This window comes from Arvicola amphibius, chromosome 11, assembly GCF_903992535.2.
Source record: "Arvicola amphibius chromosome 11, mArvAmp1.2, whole genome shotgun sequence".
In the NCBI taxonomy this organism is placed as follows: Eukaryota; Metazoa; Chordata; class Mammalia; order Rodentia; family Cricetidae; genus Arvicola; species Arvicola amphibius.
The window spans coordinates 96,238,113-96,259,747 of NC_052057.2; the positions used below are offsets into that span (position 1 = coordinate 96,238,113).

The window sequence follows — 21,635 nt, forward strand, 5'->3', positions numbered from 1 at the left end:
CACAAAAGAAAAACATTCACACATTAAAATCAATAAATCTAAAAATATTTTTTTTAAAATAAGATGTGCACGGGTGTTTGACTTGTATGTATGTCTGTGTACCACATGTGTGCCTAGTGCCCTCAGAAGATTGGGGGGCAGATTCCCTGGAATTGGAGTTACAGACAGTTGTGAGCTACCATGTAGGTGCTGAGAACTGAACCAGGGTCCTCTGCAAGAACAGCCAGTACTCCTAATCTCTGAGTCATCTCTCCAGTTCCAGGATGCTCTTTTTTTCATGCAAATTATACACAAAAGAGTTGATTTACAAATGAAATAATCAACTTCATTTCTCAACTTCATTTCTTTTTTAACTGGTCATGTACACTTGGAGGAAGGTCCTTATGGCCGCAAGCTAGACTCAAATTCATTATGTAACCATGGATGTCCCTTGGACTTCTGATCCACCTGTTTCCTCCTTGGGTTCTATCATTATGCCAGTTTACGCAGGGTACAAGGGGGAGCTCTCTATCAAGCCAATCACACCTCTGGTCCCTACATAATCTTTCTATTAGCTAATTCCATTAAGACTATCCTGACTCTACCCTAATTCTTATCTCAAGTACTTCTAAAATACAGCCAGATGCAAATAGATATAAAACATAGCCAAGCACAAAATAAGAGACATAAATATAGCAGAGAAAGAAGCACATGGCAACTGTTGCAGAAAACACAATATTTGTATGCTGCCTTGGTTAGGGTTTCTATTGCTGTGATGAAATACCATGACTAAAAGCAAGCTGGGGAGGAAAGGGTTTATTTGGCTTACATCTCCCTATTGCTGTTCATCACTGAAGGAAGTCAGGACTGGAACTCAAACAGGGCAGAAACCTGGAGGCAGGAGCTGATGCGGAAGCCATGGAGGCTGGGTGGTGGTGGTGCACACCTTTAATCCAGCACTTGAGAGGCAAAGGCAGGCAAATCTCTATGAGTTCAAGGCCAGCCTGGTCTACCAAGAGAGCTCCAGAACAGCCAGAACTGTTACACAAAGAAACTCTGTCTCGAAAAACAAAACAAAACAAAAAACAAAAAAGAAGCCATGGAGGAATGCTGCTTACTCTATCTTGCTCACCACACCTTGCTCAAACTGCTTTCTTGTAGAACCCAGGACCACCAGCCCAGGAATGGCACCCACAATGGCCTGGGCCCTCCCCCATCAATCGCTAAGAAAACGTCTTACAGCTGGATCTTAATGGGGCAATTTCTCAACTGAGACATCAAACCAAGAAAAACCTGAAGCTGGGGGGTAGTAATTACAATTGTATCTAATCACCAATGAGGCTAAATCAGGGAGAGTATAATGTGTTCTGGGCCAGCTTGGGCTACAGTGGGGCCAGCCTGAGCTAGACCCTACCTCAAAAAGAATTTAAGAGTTCTCTGTCCCAGAGTATAACGTAAGATGCATGCTTGTAATCTCAGCACTAAGGAGGTGGAGGCGAAGGATCAGGTATTCAAAACAAGCCTCCTCAGTTCATATCAAGTTTGAGGCTTGGGTTGTATGAGACACTATCTCCAAAATCTCCAAAACCTTCCCAGAAAAAGGGAGGCAGAGAGACTGACCAGAGATTTGGGAGGAAAAAAACTCAGCAAAAACTACTCTAAACCCTAAGATGCAGGCTCACAAATGTAATGAACCAAAGAATTTCTTTTTTGAAAAAAAAAAAAAGTTTTAAGGGCGGGAGAGATGGCTCAGTGACTAGGAGCACTGGCCGCCCTTCCAGAGTGCTGGGCTTCTGTTCCCAGCAACCACATGGTAGCCCACAACTCTCTACAACTTCCATCCCAAAAGATTCCATATCTCTCTGACCTCTTCGTCACTAGGCACACATGTGATGCACAAACATACACGTAGGCAAAAACACTTAAACACATAAGTAAAAAAATTAATGTAATTTTAAGGTTTATTTCATTGTTTAATTATACGTATGTCTGTTGTATATGTGCGTGCACATAAGTGCAAGTACCCATGGAGGCCGGAAGAAGGCAACACTTCCCCTGGAGCGAGTGTTGCAGGCAGTTGTGAGCCACCGTGTGGTGCTGGAAAACAAACTCGGGTCTTCCGCAAGAGCAGTGTCTTAGGGTTACCACTGCTATGAGGAAACACCATAACCGAAAGCAGCTTGGGGAGGAAAGGGTCTATTTGCTGACATGTCCTCCCTCACAATCCGTGGAGAGAAGGCAAGTCAAGAGCTCAAACTGAGCAGGAACCTGAAGGCAGGAGCTGATGCAGGGGTCACAAGAGGGTGCTGCTTACAGGCTTGCTCCTCCTGTTTTCTTATTTTAGGGGCTGGAGAGACAGCACCCAGAACCACCAGCCTCAGGGTGGTACTACCCAAAATGCACTAGGCCCTCCCTCATCCGTCATTAATTTAAAAAATGTCCTATAAGCTTGCTTTATGATCTTATGGAGGCATCCCCCACTGAGGCTCTCTCCTCTCAGATGACTCTAGCTTGCGTCAAGTTGTCATAAAAACTAGCCAGCATGAGTAGGGACCCCTCTTAACCACTGAGCTATCTCTCCAGACCCCGGAGAATTTCTCAACTGTTCATCTCCTAGGCTCTACCCCTCAAAGATTTGAATTCTGTGATTTGAGGAAAGATGAGCATATGTCTGGCCTGAACATTTCTGTGTTTATTTATTCATTTATTTATTTTTCTGGTTCTGGGAGGGGAACCCAGGCCTCACACAGACGCCAGGTAGACATTCTAGTGTTAAACTACATCGCAGTCCTAGCGTGTGGTGCTTTAATTCCTTTCTGGGACTACTGACCTGCACAAGTTACCAGTAAGAAGGGAAGAATAAAAGTCTTTGGAAGCTTAATAGTGTCAGATGCTTCCCACCAGATTTAAATTATTTACAAAGTAACAATTACTGGACCTCTAGAGTTTCAAAGTTTTGTAAAGTCACAACTGGGTTTGGTGGCTCAGGGCTGCAATATCAGCACCAAGGCTGTGGAGACAGGAGGGTCAGGAGGCCAAGGTCATCCTTTAGCTTCATAGTGAGTTTAGAACAGCCTGGGCTCTGTGAGATACTCTCAAAGAAAAAAAACTAGAAAAAAAGTTTTGTGACGTCAGTGATATCAATACCAGAAATAAACTAAAAAAAAATGTAATGATGTAATACACAGGACAGATCGAGATTAATAGCATAAGGATGAACACTTCTTAGTATGGTAAAACAGCAATGTTCTATGATTGGATGGTTTGCCTTTGGACCATTCATCAGGTGGATTACAGCCGAACATAAACACGTCATGATTACAAAAAGTGCAAAAAGAGCAGAATGGCTAACTTGTGCCAGCCGTGGTTGACGGCGTGGCTCACTCGGGATGGAGAGAGGATCTCTGAGGTAAACAGATAGGGCAAGCAAGTTGTGAGATAACAAGAGAGAAATTCCTACCATAGACAGGTTTATAAGGTCCCATTTGTGTCTGACTTTTTAAATATTACTTTATTTGTATTAATTATAATAATTAATATATCAATTAATTATATATTAATAAAATATATTAATTATTATATTAATTGGACAGGGTCACCGGGAAGCCCTAGCTGGCCTAGAACATGCTGCCAACGTCACTCTACTGTCCCTTCACTTACAGAGATCCGTCTGACTCTGACTCCCGAGTGCTGGGATTAAAGGCATGAGCCACCGTCCCTGGCCTGACTAACCTATAGTCTGGCATTTATCTGCTGAACCTGTGGCTGAAGAATAGTCATTTTCCAAGTAAATGCCGATCTGATAGGAAGACTCTAATGTCATCTTCCAAAGGTCCTGCTCAGTTACTCCTCACTGACAATATATACAGTTCAATAGTCTTTGGGACAATTTAAAATTCCAAATAGCTAGTGCTAGGGATGTGGCTGATGCTCGTCTAGCATTCATTTACTCACAAGTATTCCTACGCATAGAGACAGATGCTCTCCGAAGGATACTGAGTGTGTATTAAGCCAGTGGACACACCTAAAGGTCTTGTTTCAGTTTCTTAAATACTGGAGACCACCACTTAATGAGGAATCATGTTGTCAAGCTGATTCATGTTTGTAAGGACTTGGGATAAATCTCTCCCTGTCAACTCTTGGCACTCATCCTGCTGGACGTTTTGCTGGGAGAGTCAAGCCTGTGCATGTCACTCGTATGTAGATTACCCATGCGCTGCTCTCAGCTATGTGCTGGGAAGGCTGGGTCGTCACAATAACAGGGAACAGCAACAGCTTGTGTTACGGGCGGCACTAGGATGAAACCTGTCTTAGGGTTTATTGTGATAAAACACCATGACCAAACTTTGGGAGGAAAGAGCTCATTTGGTTTATGCTCCCCCATCACTGTTTAGCACAGGAAGGAAGTCTGAACAGGAACTCAAACAGGGCAGGAACCTGGAGGCAAAAGCTGATGCAGAGGCCACAAGGAACATTGCTTACTGGCTTGCTCCTCATGGTTTGCTCAGCTTTCTTTCTTTTTTGTTTTGTTTTTGTTTTTTTCTTTTTTGGGTTTTTTTTCGAGATAGGGTTTCTCTGTAGCTTTGGAGCCTATCCTGGAACTAGCTCTTGTAGAACCCATAGATATCTGCCTGCCTCTGCCTCCAGAGTGCAGGGATTAGGGGCGTGCGCCACCACCACCCAGCTTCAGCTTGCTTTCTTATAGAATGCAGGACTGCCCACCCCAGTCGGCACCACCCATTTTGGTCTGGGCCCTCTGGCATCAATGGCTAACTAAGAAAGTACCCTACAGGCTCGCCTACAGCCAGATCTTATGGAGGCATATTCTCAACTGAGGCTGTCCCCTCTCAGCTGACTCTATCTTGTGTCAAATTGACATAAAAACTAGCCCTCACAAACCTTAAGTTTTAATTGCTACTCCTCTATTACACCTATAATAAAAAGCTTTGGCAGTTATCATATACTAATGTGTGTTGAATACTTTCGTTTAACTGACTATTAGTAGGAAAGTTTTTGATAGTTTTGTTTTCACAGTGAATTGGGCAAAAGATTCCCCATACATATGACGCTCCCCACAATCGGCATCCTGTCCAGAATGGTACATCCATCACAGCTGGTGAACTACACTGGCATACCCTTCACAGAGTCCATACTCGCGGAAGGGCTCTCTCCTGGTGTCCTACATTCTGAGAGCTCCCACAAAGGCACGCTCGAATACCTTATGGGACAGTTCTACCGCCCTAACCCTCCTCTGTGTGGTGCCTAGTTATCTCTCCTTTCCCCAACCCTGGAAACTGCTGATCTCTTCAGTGTCTCTGAAGTTTACCTTACAAAGAATGTCAGATAACCAGTCATACAGCGTGTGTCCCTCTCAGACTGGCTTCTTACATTAGCATGGTGCATTTTATAATTCCTTCTCATGGCTTGGTAGTTCATTCCTTCTCGGTACTACACTAATATTCCATACCCCAGGTCAACCACAGTTTATTTATATGCCTACCTATCAAATGACATCTTTTTGGTTCTAAGTTTTGAAATTATGAATAAACTTCTCCGCTATAGGCCTTTGCATATGCTGGGATTTGTGTGCACACAAGTTTTCATAAACCAGTCCTCGTTGCTGTTTTAGAAATAGGGTCTCGCTCTGGTCCAGGCTGGCCTAGGACTTACTTTATAGCCCAGGGTGTCCTCAAACTCACCGTACTCCTTCTGCCCCAGCTACCCCAAATTCTGGCATCATCATAAATCATTCTTGGGACAAAAATTTCACAGGGCTCCCCCCCCCCATGTTGTCTTAATTAAATAGTTGTTGAGGTTTCAAACTGAACTATTGAAAACAAAGCATGACTCTTTACAAACTATTCCTGTGTGTGAATCAACCAAAACAAAAGCAAATTACAGGAATACGTCGGAAGCTCAACCTGTGTGGCTGCTTTTGTCATCCATAATTCCAAGCGTCAAGTTTTTGCGCTCATCCAAACCTTACTTATTGCTTTGGACTTCTCCTTTTTTGTCGGTTTTTTTGTTTTGTTTTGTTTTTGCTTTGAACTTTCTGTACCTCTCTAAAAGACATCAGATCCCCAAAACTGAAATTACAAATGGTTGTGAACTACCATGTGGTTTCTGAGAATTGAACTTGGTCCTCTGGAAGAGCTGCAGGTGCTTTTATGCTCTGATCCATCTCTCCACCCCCAAGTTTGAAAGTAGAACATAAATCCAGCCTGGAATGTTGGCCCATGCCTGGACTCCCAGTACTCAGGAAGCTGAAGGATCAAGTTCCAGGCCAGTCTGGGCTTTATAGTGAGACTCTGTCCCAGATTCTCTCCTGGTTGTGGACTCTATTGCTAATAAAATAAAATCACTTCTTTTTTCCAGTACTGGAGATGGAACCGAGGGTTGCATGCTAGGCAGATTCTCTAATACTGAGCCACACCCTCAGCCCTAAAGCTGCTTTAAAATGTGTTTAAAGGTCAGGTGTGGTGGCGCACACCTCTAATCCCAGCACTCAGAAGTCGGCTGATCTCTGCGAGTTTGAGACCAGCCTGGTCTACATAGTGAGTTCCAGAACAGCCAGGACTGAATAGTGAGTGTTTTTTGTCTCAAAAAAACAAAAACAAGAAACAAACCCCAAAACAACAACAACAAAATGTTTGTAACTACGTGTATGTTTGTGGAGGAAGATGGAGACGTGTGCAGTGAGTGCAGATACCTGGAGGAGCCAGCAGAGGGCAGCAGAACCCCTGGAGCTGGAGTTACAGGTAGTTGTAAGACACATGAAATGAGGGCCAGGTCCAAACTCGGGTCCTCTCCAAGAGCAGCCGTGGGCTCTCAACTACTGAGTCCTTTCCCCGGCCCCCCCAAAATGTTAGACTGTTGTAAAAATGAATAAGCGAAGGGAGTAGAGGACAAGGAAAAGTCCAGTTGTATGTGCTCGTGTCTTTGGAGAGTTGTTTGGAGGCTGGCAGAATAGTACCTGGGCACCTCAGGTCGGAGAGTGAATTCTAAACATGTTGTGTTGGATATTGTGGGGGAGAGACTTGTCTGGGAGTTCACTAGAAGAATCAACAGGCCTCAGTTATGCTGGTTCTGCTCCAAGGCAACAGGCAGGCTTTGTTCTCCAAGGCCACAGCCCCGGTTATTAAACTAATAGCAAGCATGATGCGCAACTGGAAAATACTGTGCCTGGCTGGGAAGCTGCTCCCTAGCAACGCGCGTTAGATGGTATGCTCTGATCTTCAATGGGTAAACATTTGCCTCTGCACATCCCGTTCCCACCGACTGATTGAAACTTAACCTCAGTTCAGGAAAATCCTAATTTAGCCAAGGCCGTTCTCAAACATCTCCTCCAGTTTCGAGAGAAATGCACAGAGCCGAAACCAAGCACATCTGGCCCTCAGCTGTTACTGTCAGCCCCTGTTGACACCTGCATCCTCATGTGGTTTCCAGTTGGTCACAACAGCTCAAAGCTCCCCTCCTTCTGAACTTGAGGTCTCTCAGAATCTTGGCTTGCTAAACTTTTACGTTGCTATGAGAGAGGGGCATATAAAACACCCATCTGCTCTTCTGTGGGGAGCAAGGAAAGTCATACACAGGATGCTGCTCCCGTTCAGTGCCCTCGGGCGCTGGGTGTAGAGAGATTTCCTAAGCTCTGACACTTCCTTGAGTTCCACATAGAAAATGAGGCCCAGGTCTCCTTCCTAGGGCTTCCGTGCCCCACCTGGTACATCCCTCCCTCACAAGCAAACCCTTTTCTCCTCTGGACTTCTCCTCCCGTGCCAGAGGAGTCACATCACTGAAGACTAAGAAGACTGTGAAGGGCTGTGTCTGACTGATCCCACGCAGCGTCTTTTGTTATGCACATACGTCATGTCTTCAGTCTGGAACAGTATAATGTGAGCCATGAAGAATTAAAATTGATCCAAGAAATCCTAAACTAGAAGTGAGGAAAGTCAGAGGAACAGCTACCCTCAGGGAAGATTTCTCAGTTTTTGTAATTGCCTCACAGTAAAATCTAAATGTACATATGCACATCCCCTGGCTTTTGTTTCACAGTGTGTGTGTGTGTGTGTGTGTGTGTGTGTGTGTCCATGTACGTGAGTTTCCCACAAAGTCCAGAAGAGGGTATCAGATGTTCTGCAAATGGTAGGGAGGAGCTAGGACCTCTCTCTAGTTTTGACCAAAACTGTGATCCTTTTTCTTTCACCAATAAGAAGCAAGAGAACCATGCAAAGAACCCAAGCTAGAGTCGTGTGGAGAAATTAAGCAAAGGCACAGAGCAAGATGTGGCTGGAGTGTGTGAGTGACTCCAAGGGACAGTGAGAAATGAGAGCAGAGAGCTGAGGAAGCCACATTAGAGAGAGCCTGCGATAATACATCTGAGTTTTGTTTGCTCAGTGCGGTGGGAAGGCTTTAGAAAGTTCTACAGAAGAAAAACCAGGCTTCTTAAAAGGGTCACTATAATTGCTTTATTGAAAAGAGACCATAGAGGTTATTGGATAAAATGAAGGTCAGTTAAGTGGCTACTTCACCAGTCTGGGCAGGGCGGAATGGTGGACTAGGGCCATGGCACTGGGGGTGGTTGACTGACCTCCAGCATTTCTGAAGAAATGTCAGACATATTCTGTGCGGTTCCTACCATCTTATAATTAGTCAGTCATTTTATCCTTATCCATCAGTTTGATTATGATTTCTAGGGTGAACTTTCTTTGAATTTGTTCTTCTTAGGGTGCATCCATCTTTCTGTGTGCTCTCCACTGCCTTTGGTTGTCAGGTACCAGTCTCCTGGTCATTTTCTGCTCTCTAATCCTCTTCTCCCTCCTGGAATCCAACTATGCACACATCAGACACTGAACGACCCATTTCCTTTCTTCTCATCTTCCCTCCACCTCCTGTTCTTGGAACTGAATAATTTTTAGTGATTTGGCTTCGAGTTATTTTTATCATTTCCACTGTGTAGAATGTTAAATTCATGGACTATGCTTTGTTTGCAGGCTTAGGCTGTCCATTTGGTTCTATTTCTAGTTTCCATTTTTCCTGCTGCCGTGACAAGCCATGTCCTAGGAGTGGGGACCAGGCTTTTATGGAGTTTGTCCTAGGTCTATTGTAAAGTAAAAATGTATTAGTCATGAAGAGATTAGAAAATGCAATCAATTATCGAGATGAAAAGCAGTCACTCGAAATCCTTGCCAGGATTACCCAGATGTTGGAATTAGCAGAATTGAACTTGAAAGCACGTGTCACACACACATTTAATCACATAAAAGGCAAGTGTGGCGACACTGGTAGAACAGATGTGTGATCTCAGGAGATCCTCAAGCTACTTAACTTCATGTCAGAAAAAAGCAGAGTAGCATTTCTCTCTCTCTTTCTCTCTCTCTCTCTCTCTCTCTCTCTCTCTCTCTCTCTCTCTCTCTTGCACGCACGCACGCACACACACACACACACTTAGCACTCCAAACACAAAATTCATGTGTATGTCATACAACCAAAATCTATCCAGTATGTAAAGAAAAAGGAAAATATTACTCATAACTAAAAACATCATCATAAATATACACAGAGATGACAGAATTATCAAACAAGGACATTAAATAGCCATTATAAAATAATGTTATGAAGAATATAAAAGTGGGAGGCATGAATATCATGAGGAGGTGAATAGAGACATAGAAAAACACAAAGAGAATTTCTATACTTGAAAAATGTAAGGGACTGGGGCACTCTGGACTCTAAGGCAGGAGGATTTTGAGTTTGATGCCAGCCTGAGCTACACAGGGAGACCTATCTCAAGAGGAAATTAAAAGGAGGGATAGAATCATAAGAAAAATACACCACAAAACCTTTAACCAAAAGATTTGTGGGAGGGAGCTGGGGACATTGCACAGTGGCACAGCACCTGCTGACCACGTGTGAGCCCCAGGTTCAATCCTAAAATCCGTGTTGGGGGAGAGACTTAATGAGTTTTCTTTATCTAAAATACAGAGCGATGGCTCTTTGACTCAGAACAATCAATTACCGGTGATTGCATCTTTTTAAAGAACCATATTGATCTCCAATCATCAGTCATTTCTAAGCGAAACATTATACCAGCAATGTCAGACAGAAATACAGTGGGAGCTCCACAGTGAACCACATAATTTTTCTAATAGCTACAGTGTAGAGTTAAAAGGAATAGTGGTAGATAAGCATACATTTGTCAAAGCACACAGACAGCACAGTTCCAATAGTAAATCCTACCCGTGTGGCAGTGCGGGGTGCTCATCGCCCTAGATAGACCACTGTGGAGGACGTTGGTAATAGCTAAGGCTGTGCAGATGAAAGGCAGGAGACATGGACTTTCTGTGCCTTCCACTCAACTTTGATATGAGCCTAAAACTATCCTAAAAAAGTAAAGCCTGCAAAATTCAAGATGTCATTGTTTTTTACCGCTGAGTAGTACTCTAATGTATATATATTCCATACTTTCTTTATCCATTCTTCCATTGAGTGGCATCTACGTTATTTCCAGGTTCTGGCTATTACAAATAATGCTACTATGAACATAGTTGAACAAATGTTTTTGTAGTATGATTGGGCATCTCTTGGATATATTCCCAAGAGAGGTATTGCTGGATCCTGAGGTAGGTTGATTTCCAATTTCCTGAGAAACCGCTACACTGATTTCCAAAGTGGTTGCACAAGTTTGCATTCCCACCAGCAATGGATGAGTGTTCCCCTTACTCCACATCCTCTCCAGCATAGGCTATCATTGGTGTTTTTGATTTTAGCCATTCTGACAGGTGTAAAATGGTAGCTCAAAGCTGTTTTGATTTGCATTTCCCTGATCTCTAAGGAGGTTGAACATAACCTTAAGTGTCTTTTGGCCATTTGAACTTCTTCTGTTGAGAATTCTGTTCAGTTCAGTACCCCATTCTTTAATTGGGTTAATTATAATTTTAATGTAAGTACTACTCAGTGGTAAAAAAATAATGACATCTTGAATTTTGCATGCAAATGGATGGAAATAGAAAACACTATCCTGAGTGAGATAACCCAGACCCAAACAGATGAATATGGTATTACTCACTCATTAGTGGACTCTAGCTAAAAACAAAGGACATTAAGCCTATAGTTCACAAGCCTAGAGAAGCCAAATAACAAGGTGAACCCAAAGAAAAACATATATAGATCCTCCTGGAAATTGGAAGCAACAAGATCGCCAGGCAAAAGTTGGGAGCATGGGGTTGGGGGTAGGGGTGAGGGTGAGGTTGGGGGAAGGGGAGAGGGGGAGAGAGAAGGGAGAAGGGAAAGGCTGGGGAGGGCTTGGGGGAGTGGGAGGATGGAGATGGAGGAAGGGCAAACATAGGAGCAGGGAAGAAGATATCTACATTAAGGGAACCATTTTAGGGTTGGCAAGAGACTTGGTTCTAGAGGGGATCCCAGGTGTCCAAGGGGATGTCCCAGCTAGGTCCTTGGGCAGCAGAGGAGAGGGTGCCTGAACTGGCCTTGCCCCACTATCACACTGATAATTATCTCAAATATCACCATAGAATCTTTGTCCGGTGACAGATGGAGATAGAGACAGAGACCCTCATCAGAGCACTGGACTGAGCTCCCAAGGTCCAGTTGAAGAGCAGAAGGAGGGAGAAGATGAGCAAGGAAGTCAGGACCAGGAGGGTGGTCCACCCACTGAGACAGTGTGCCTGTTCTAATGAGAGCTCACCAAATCCAGCTGGACCGGGACTGAATGAGCATGCAATCAAACCGGACTCTCTGAATGTGGCTGACAATGGGGGCTGCCTGAGAAGTAAATGATAATGGCACTGGAACTTGTTTTTACTGCATGTACTGGCTTTTTGGGATCCTAGTCTATTTGGATGCACACCTTCCTAGACCTGGATGGAGGGCCTTGGACTTCCCACAGGGCAGGGTACCCTGCCCTCTCTTAAGGAGGGAGGGGGAGGGAGGAGGGTGACTGGGGGAGAGGGAGGGGGATGGGAGGAGGGGAGTAAGTGTAAATTTTTGGAAAAAACAGAAGAAGTGAATGCAAAAAAAAGTAAAACCTTAGTTGAAAGGGGAAGAGGGTGGGGTGGCAATGACGCACACAATACAGTGCTCATGTATAAAAGCCTCAAAAAGTGTTTTAAAAGGGAAAGTTTATTGTTTTAAAGAAGTGCAAAGTGGTCAGGGCAGGGTGGGGAGTAAGTTCAGTCAGTTAGTTCCACAGCCCAAATTAAGATCTCTCAGTTTCAGAGTGCCCACATTATTCACTGTGTCAGGTACTGTCTCAGACATTCGAAATACACTACGAAGCTGGGTGCCTATAATTTCAGCACTTGATCAGGAAATCAAGACCAGCCTTGGCTTCATAGTAAGTTCAAGGTCAACCTGAGCTTTATGCGATCCTGTCTCCAAAATACATAATTAATTAAATAAATAAACATAAATAAATAATTAAACAAACACAGTACATTCCTTAATCTTATCAAGAAGGTCAGAGTGGCGGATGGGGGAGCCTCTGAAGTAAATGTCCTCACCCACAGACACAGGGCCAGTCGGGAGTAGTATGCAATCTGAACCCAGTGGTGCATCAAGACCTTGTTCTTTCTACTAAAGTCATTGCTACCATCACTGCATTTAGTGCCCTGAACAGAGGAAGGTGGAAACAAGCAATTGGCTTCACTTCTGAACAGCAAGGTAACTCTAAAATGGATCTGTTCAAGGGTGGGACAGTCAGAAAGAGCAGAGGCGCTCTTACCCCAGAATTAGCTTTTGATTAGTAGACCCTCTGGAACATTCTCCATAGTAGATGCTTAGAGTGGCACGGGAAGATCCATCTCCAAAAACTATGAATTTCCAGACTCTCCAAGTCTAGCCATAAAAGTTGTCTGCCCTTTTCTCTGGGTGGAAAAGCTATTAACAGCGCGTGAACTGGCACAGTGGGGCCACCCTGTGATTTCGTAGCCTTTCAGCAGAGCCCTTTGACTTTGAGGGGAGGCCAGATGACACTCCTTCTTCAGGATGAGGTAGCACTTGGACAGGATATTGAGTATCCAGGAGGATTGCAGGTAGCGGTGCACCCCCTGCGGTTCAGTTGACTTAGCCTTTGGATTTTAGACGGATCTGTAGAGCAGCCGTCTCTGTGCCGCGGGGCCCCCTATTTCCCCAGCAGGCGGCAGAGGCGCTCCAAAGGGGTCTCCAGCCTCTGACTTCCCGTTTGGAGAACGCTGCCCGGGAGCCCGAGGCCGAAGACGACACACAGCTGGCCCACAACAAAGAGCCAGGGTCCAGGGCGCGCTGCCGCCCCCCGGGAGGTTTTGGAAACGCTGAGCGGTCAGGGCGGGGCTTCGGAGAGCCGCAGCCAATCACATGAGGCTGAAGGAGCTGGGGGCGGGGTTTGGTGCCAGCGGCTGCTGCGGCCAGGCTGGGTCCGAGCATCCCGCGGCTTCGGACCCGCCCGGCCAGGACATGGCGAGCGTCCGGGCCTCCCCGCGAGGCGCTCTACTGCTTCTTCTGGCCGCGGCGGGGGTCGCGGAGGTGGCGGGGGGCCTGGCTCCGGGCAGCGCGGGTGAGTAGCCGCGGGAGCCACGGGCGGGGCGGTCCCGAGCGAGCGTCTCAGCGCTCCAAGATGGCGCGGGGCCGGGGGCGGGGTGCGCGCGCCCCCAGACCCGCGGGCGGCCTAGACCCTTGTGGGTCCTGGATCGCGGGGCCGGGGCGGGACCCGGAGGCCGCTCCCCTTCCTTGCCCTGTCTGCGCTGGAGATCTTCCGTACCCGAGGGGTGCTGACTTGGGTTCGAGGCCTTGCTGTGTCACCTCCCAGACAGGGGCCCCTTGCCCTGCCCGACCCTGGTGCCTGGCCCGGGTCCCTGTCAGAAAGCGGATCGTCCTGACCCGCGGACGGGATTCGTAGGTGCAGCCCTCTTACCGCTGCCCAGCCAGTTGTTGTCATTTTTTATTTGACTGACTTGGCCTTAGTGGCGGTGAGCTCCACAAGGCTGCCATGTGGGTGCACTGTCCGTCCGATCGCGGGGTGCTGGGACGGGGGTGACTACAATCCGGCCAATCACCCTGGGGCCGGCCGGCCTCCTTGAGCAGAGAGTGTTCTTGGGCTCTCTTAGAGCAAGCAGTTACGTCCATCAGAGATGGATAGAAAGCTTGGCCGCTTAGGATGCTCCTGCCCTTGCTCAGCTTTCGGACTTGACACTAACTTGTGCTTCCCGGGAGACCTCGGCCTGATAGGTGGCATAAGACAGGATCTCTAAGTAGTTCCAGTTCAGGCAAACATATTCAGAGAAGAGGTGAGGGTGGGACTGCAGGGGCACAGAGGAGGGGTGACATTCACCTAGAAGATGAGAAAGACCAAGTGCCTACCTATACTAGCCATCAAAAGATACCTGGGATTTGTATGACGAAAGTAACGGAGGAGTGTATTGGGTGAGGCGCATAGAGAAAAACAAACTCAGTCTCAACAAGGTTTTTAAGAAAGTCTATAATATTAACATTATGGACCTTTTGTTGTTGTTTTGTTTATAAAGGCAGGCATTTGAAGAAGGGAGGGATTTTGTCAGGATTAGTTAACTAGTTGAGTTCTATATTTAGCTATCAGGCCGAGTATAAGGAAAGTAATAGAAAAGAAAGAATGATATGAATTCTTGACGAATTCAGCTTACCTCTCTGTGTTCTTGTTAGCCTGAAGATATGACCTGTAGAATACTAGCTGCCCTTTCTTATCTCCTACAATTGTAGAATAGGGCCTCGAGGAAAACCTTAGCAAGTTACTTAGCCTTAATCTTTTTAACTTTAATGTTCACATTTTTATATATGGTATCGTCTAGATCGGCGATCCTCAAACCTGTGGGACACGACAACCCTTTTACAGGGGTGAGCTAACTCCATCGGAAAACACACATATTTACATTATGATTCAGAACAGTAGGACGGTTACAGTTATGAAGTAGCAATAAAATAATTTTATAGTCGGGGCACATCACAACATGAAGGGTCGCAACATTAGAAAGGGAGAACCTCTCCTCCAGATTTTACTGTGAGCATTACCTGAGGTATCCATGTGTAGCACTTAGCATAGCAGACACCAAAATGTTAGCTCTTAAATGTATTTGGACAAGCAAGGTGTAGTGGCTTACACCTGTAATTCCTGTACGACTAAGGCAGGAATGCCACAAGACCCAGGCCAGCATGGATCACAGAGCAATACCTTGTCTCAAATAATAAAAAAGAAAAAATGAAAAGCAGAAAAGGAGAGACAAACATAAGCAACGTGTGAGTGTGAGACACACTGCACTGTAGCCCATCCTGTGCATTCACAGCAAGAGATTCGAGGAGTCCTTTGACAAAGACCCTTATTTGCTGAGGCATCAGAGAACGTCTGCTGGATGTGAGTTTCTTTGAGGGTGATAGAAATGTTGTATAGCTGAATGTGCTGAAAATAACTGAACTAACCCACCCTAGAAGGGTAAACTTCACAAGACGTGATTTACATCTCAATAAAACTGCTGTAGAAAGAAAAAAAAATGTCTACTATTTAACTTTCTTTATAATACCATAGAACGCACTGGGCTAGTTATTTCCAGTAGCCCTTCCATCTCCAAGACATCTGTGATTTCATACAGTTTACATTATTTGATAAAAAGAATAATTCCAAGTTCGATAGTAAATCGAGTCTTGTTTCTCGCACTAAATTCTGGGAAGCATATAGTGCGGGTTACTTGTGTGAAGGGCATTGGCTAACATAATGGACAAAAGCTTCCACTGTGGGTCTGTAGAAGGTCTGAAGCAGAAATTGAGAACACAATTATTAAATTGTGTTTCAGTGAAGGCCTGGTTTGTAGTCCTGTTCAGACGGTCTCATTTCCCTCTCATTATCCCCGTACAAAACTGTCTCCTGTGGTACAAAGCTTTCCAGGTCACTTACCACTTCTGCTCTACTGCCCTGACTCTCCTGCTCCTGGGGTGAAGGTAAAGGTGTGCTGCAGCTTGTTCACTGATCTTCTCATTGGAGGATGGGGTAAGAGCCCGCGCTGCAGGCTCAGAGTCTGTGTCTATAGCACCTTAGTGGTTCTGTTTCTATTTAAGATGTTTTGTAATAATACAAAAAAGGCCAAGTTTCAAGGAGTTGACATTTGAGGGATTATGTAATAGCCTAGAATCCAGGAAAAGAATGTTATGAATTTTAAGTTAGGAAAAGGAAACGCCTATCTGGAGGAAAGTAATAAGAAGCAGATTTTCTTCCCTCTGACTATCTTGGCCCATGATGTGGAAAGAGTAAGGGCCAGTGACAGACCAGATCCTACAGTTTGTCCTGGCGTACCATAGTTGGAGTTCCTCTCTTGCGTCCGTAGGCTAAAGCAATCTTTCATTATTCCCACTTTTCACTGTTTAACACTCCTAGGAGAAAGTGAGACGATGCCAAGGAGATGGGCTTATTTATTATAAATATGACTTCTTAAAAGGCAAGATGGATGGGACTAAGGGTTGTTTATTCAGGAAACTCTGAATGTCAGGCCTGGTGGTAGGCACAGAGCTATGCCTTCAGCATACATTCTGTGGGAGGAGAAATCGATAATAAATGCATAAAATGCTTTCTGGGTATAAGACTGCTATGAAGAAACTAAATTCCATGGTGACAGAACTGTGTGGGGGAGAGAGTTTCTTTGTGGGGCATTGACAAGAACAGCCTATTGGAGGAGGGGAGGTTACAGTGAGGATGCCCTCCATGTGAAAAGTGCACTGGGTTCGGGAAGAACAGAGCCGTAAGACGTATGGACCAGAACGCCTCTGTAGTTGAGACACAGTGACCCAGAGTGTAATCTAGGGCTAGATGGTGCCTAGCTTTGCTGGAACCATCTGGTTTTATTCTGTGTATGAAGAGACATCAAGAATTCTACATAAGGGAGATATGGCTTGATGTATATTTTAGCCACTGAGCTATTTTTCCAGCCCCATAGACTTATATTTCAGATCACACTTTCTGAAACCCAAAATAAAATGTAAATAAAGCAGTCATTATTTATAAAAGAGTAAGAATAACTAGAAATTCATTTATTGTTTCAAAAAGATGGGGGTGGCCCACACCTTTATTCCCAGACCTAGGGAGGCAGAGGCAGGTGGAGCCCTGTGAGTTCGAGGCCAGCCTGGTCTACACAATGAGTTCCAGGACAGCCAGGGCTGCATAAGGAGACCTTTTCTCAAAAACAAAACATGACCCTACCACAACAGTAGCGCTCCAAGATTTCAAACAAGATAATGGTGACTTGGAAAGTTGTGGAAGTGAAAGGGAGTCAAGGTATCCTGATAGATCGATGTGGGCAATGATGGAAGGAGAATTCCAGGTTATTGCTTGTTTTATCTTAAAGGGCTTGATAAAAGTGATGCCCTGTTCTAAGGTAGGAAAGATGGGGAAAGCAATACTGAGAAGAATTGGCAGGAGAGGTAGGAACAGAGCCAAAAGTTTCATTGGGGGCTGAGGATGTAGCTCAGAGGTAGAGCATCTAGAATGCACAAAGCCCGAGTTCAGTCCCCAGCCCTGGAAAGTGTCAGGGGCCAGAGTCAGGGGGAAGAGAGAAGTCCATCTTTGTATATGTTGAAGATAGTTATTAGGAGTAACTGACTGCCCCAAGTCTTTGTTAAGCTGCTGTTTAATAATGCTGGAAACCACAATCCAAATTACAAAGTGGTGTGGAAAAATAGACATGTTTTCTCCTTTTGTAGGGCTTACAGTTCAGTGGGAAACTCAGACTTTTATCATCACCAGAACTTTAAGCATAGTGGCATGTAGTAATACAAGAACTAAGGAGGTAGAGAGGCAGGGGGATTTCAAATTTGAGCCCAGTCTGGGCCACCTAATGAAACTATGTCTTCAAATGAAACACATAAATCCCCAAGAATTGCAGAATGTCTACATTGCTAATCCATGGCTTAATTAACACATATCGATTTAAACTTCAAGTCTAAAGAATGTATTTGAGAAAAAACTGATTTCATGAAGCATATAGCACATGATAGGCAAATGCTACAAAGCTTGGAGATGACACGAACATTGCCAAGATTCAGGCATGGTAGCACGTGCTTATAATTCCAACACTCAGTGGGCGGGGGGGGATTGCAAGTTTAAAACTCACCTGGGCTTATAGCAAGTTCCAGGCCATCCTGGCTCTTTGTGGGAGGAACGTGTCATAAAAGCAAGTGGGTGGGAATGGCACACAAGGACAACTAGAGATGGTTCCGTCAGTAAAGTACCTGTGACACATTTCCAAGCCCTGAGTTCAGATCTGGAGCACTCGCACGAAAAGTCATGCTCCAGCATACGTCTGTAATCCCAGCGCTGGGTCCTGGGTGATGGGTGAAGAAATGGATCCCTGGAACTCACTGGTACGGCCCAGGCTCGGTGAGAGCCTCTGTCTCAAAGAAAAGGAGAGTGACTGAGAAGGACCTCAGCCATTAACCTCTGACCTCCCAACATGTGCGCCCACATGTGTGCACACATATAAATGAGTTTTTTTTAAGCTAGGTATGATAGCACGTACCTGAATACTGGCACTTGAAGATGAAGGCACGAAGACTAGGCATTTAAAAATCATTCTTTTCTATATAGTGAGGCAGAGGTTAGCATGGCTCTATGTGACCCTGTGTTGACAAAAAATAAATAAATAATATTGAAAAAGACATTCTAACCAAGAAATGTCATTAGAAACTAAGTTTTGCACCATTAGATCCCTTGTTTCTGATGGGAGCCCTGGAAAATGAGGAAGGGAATTCCTCAAGAATACTGACAACTAGGAATCCTCAGAAGAGTCACCCCTAGTTGTTTCTAATAGCGAATATCTGGGTTAGGTGCGTCTGATGACAAGGAATAGAAATGAGATAGCTGGCTGAGATCCAGGGGCTCTTATGTAGCATCTAAGGAAATTGCATGCACCAGGGGTGGGGCATTTCAGCACACTGTTTACCTTCCAGAGGCCTAAAGAAAGTGGAAAATTGCTAAGAAGCAGCCTGCGTTAGAGAGCTCTTTCCTGCCCTGCTGCTGCTGTGTGCATTTCTTACACTTCCTCTTTGCTCTTGTAGTTTCTGTGCACTCATCAGCATCCCTAATTCCAAGTCTGTTGACCCTGTAAGCCTGTCACCAGTTGTAGTGATGAGCTGCTTACCTTCTGAGCACTTGATTAACTCCAGTTATAGATATAATTTAAATCAAGCTGTTTACTGAATTATGAGAGCATCACTGTAATTTAGTACTGAGATGATGAAGTGAGAGACGATGCCCTGTACTTTCTTTCCTGTTAAAAGGGAATTATATGGGGCTGGAGGAATGGCTCACTGCTTTTGGGCATTTACAACTCTTCTAAGGCCCTGGAGTTCTGTTCGCAGTACCCACATTAGGTAACTCCAACTCCAGGAGATCTAACACCCACTTTTTGCCTCTGTAAGCACCCACCTATATATAACGTACACATAAAGACATGCACACACATAAATAATAAATAAAATAAGCCTTTGGGCGGCATAGTTAACAAAAAGGCTGGAGAGATGATTCAGCAGTTAAGAGTGCTAGCTGCTCTTCCATTCCTAATACCAATGTAGCCGCTTGCAACCATCTTAACTCCAGTCCCAGGAGATCTGACACCTTCTTCTGACTTCCATAGTCGCTGCACAAACAAGGTGCACATACATACATGCTGACAAATCACGCATACGCATTAAATAAGTAAAGTTTAAAGGCATAATATAATAGATGTTAGTTTTTAATCAGTGAGCAGATTTTAACTGAACAGTGTACCAGAGGCTTACAGTCACTCTCTGATACCCAAGTGAAATGACGGAGAAATGCCAAGGGTTAAAGGCTCCACGTCTGCCACTTGGATTAACCAGAGAATCAACAGCCAAATTAAAGAAGAAAGACTTACTGTGGGTTAGATGGGATCCAGTAGATGTACATTTTCCTCACTAAAACAATTAAAGTTCAAGGAAGGGAAAACTAGGAAAATATTTGGAAATTTTAGATTTCGACCAGCAGGAGATAGGCTGCTGATTAAGAGTGACATCACTATATCTCTAAAAATGGGGAAAAATAACGTGGAAGTTTTATTGGTATTAGAACCAAATGAGGACAAGCAGTGGGGGTGATCTGTAATGCAGAAACAAACTGCGCATCTGGTTATGTGTGTGTAGACAGATGGAGCCTGACAAGACGCTAGCAGTGTTGACTGTGTGCTGGGTGTATGGTTAAGCATTTACTTTTGGCTCTTCCTTGGCTGATAAAATATATAAATAAATGCATATATATATGCATACCTTTCTTTGTTTTGGGGAGAGTGAAGGGGCTTTTAAATGGTCTTTTTTAGACAGTCTTGCATTCTAGCCCAGGCTTGCCACCAACTCATAGTGACCTTCTTACCCGAGCCTCCTGGGTGCTAAGATTAAATAAAGGTCTGTAGCACAATGCCCACCTTATATGTTTTTTAGGGAGTAACTGAGACAGTTTGCATGGCTGTATTTATAAGTTAAAGTTACAGTTATTTAAATATATTTAGTGATCATCACTTTCTAAGTTGTTTTAAAAGTCAAACTTTACTTAAAAGATTTTACATACTGAAAATAAGAATTTATCTTTAAATTTATCTTTTTATTTATAATTTATAATATTTATATTATCCCAGATTCTGTTTTTTCTATCAGTAGGGTAGGATATATATGAATATGTACATATGCACATATTTTGTTTTAGTAGTTCTTTAGAATGTATTTATTAGAGGACCTGTTTTCTTTGGCATAGAAAGCAGGAACGGCTTTGCAGTGACAAAATTGAATTACAGCTTTTGGGAGGCTTCTGTGGTAAAATCCCTTTTAACTTCAAAAAGCCTATAATTCTAGGGGTGTTTATTTTTAGATTATGGTGTGTATCTGCTTCCTTACGTGCTCTCTGGCCTTAGCACTTGCGCTTTCCTAGTGTAGCAGAGCGTGGCCTGTGTCCACGCGCCTCTCTGTAGTTTGCTTGTGGTCTCCAGCCCCAGCCAGACCTTGGTCTTTCAGATCATTGGATAATTCTGCTCGAATATTCCCAGACTACACCAGTTCCTTCTTAAAGCCAGCAAATGAGGCCGTTAGCATCTCCCTTTGGTTTTCATTAATTTTATAATCAGAGTCTGAGACTAAGACTGCAAGATGACATCTGCACCTCTTTAATGAGGGGGAGACCCGTGCCTTTTACTCCCATGTCAGTATCAGGCGTTATTTGAATGTTTCTCCCCTTGTCCAGGTCAGTCTTATAGCAATGAGCAGAGCTTTAAACCACAACAAATTAGGTGAGCGAATAAGCAAATTAGAATCAAATTATGAACAGTGTTTCTGGAGTAGCTTGCCTTGAAAACATTAAGCACTGCATTGTGCATTGTTTGTTCCCCTCCTCCTCTGCCACCCCAGTTATAGCTGAATGATGACCCAGTTGATCCATTTTAATTATTCTAAAAAAGATAAAGTCCTTTAATTACTACTTGAATTGCATTCAGATTTTTCATATCCTTGGTGAAAGCATATGAAGAGAATATAGGTGTATGCTTATTTCTTGAAAAGGATGTAGTGTTAAAGATTATAAAAAGTTTTTTTAGTAGAAAAGTGTTCACTAATACAGTAATGTCTACTCTTCCCAATCAGCGGGGGCAGTG

At 44.3% G+C, this 21,635-nt stretch overlaps 1 protein-coding gene across 1 annotated transcript in view; it reads left to right on the plus strand.

Moving 5' to 3' along the window:
* The first annotated feature begins 13,386 nt into the window (after nt 1–13,386).
* Nucleotides 13,387–21,635, plus strand: part of Reck (reversion inducing cysteine rich protein with kazal motifs) — a 65,227-nt gene continuing 56,978 nt past the window's right edge. The window contains exon 1 of the mRNA XM_038347585.1: nt 13,387–13,525. Coding sequence (XP_038203513.1) covers nt 13,426–13,525 — 100 coding nt within the window. The 5' untranslated portion in view covers nt 13,387–13,425. The remainder of the gene's footprint in view (nt 13,526–21,635) is intronic.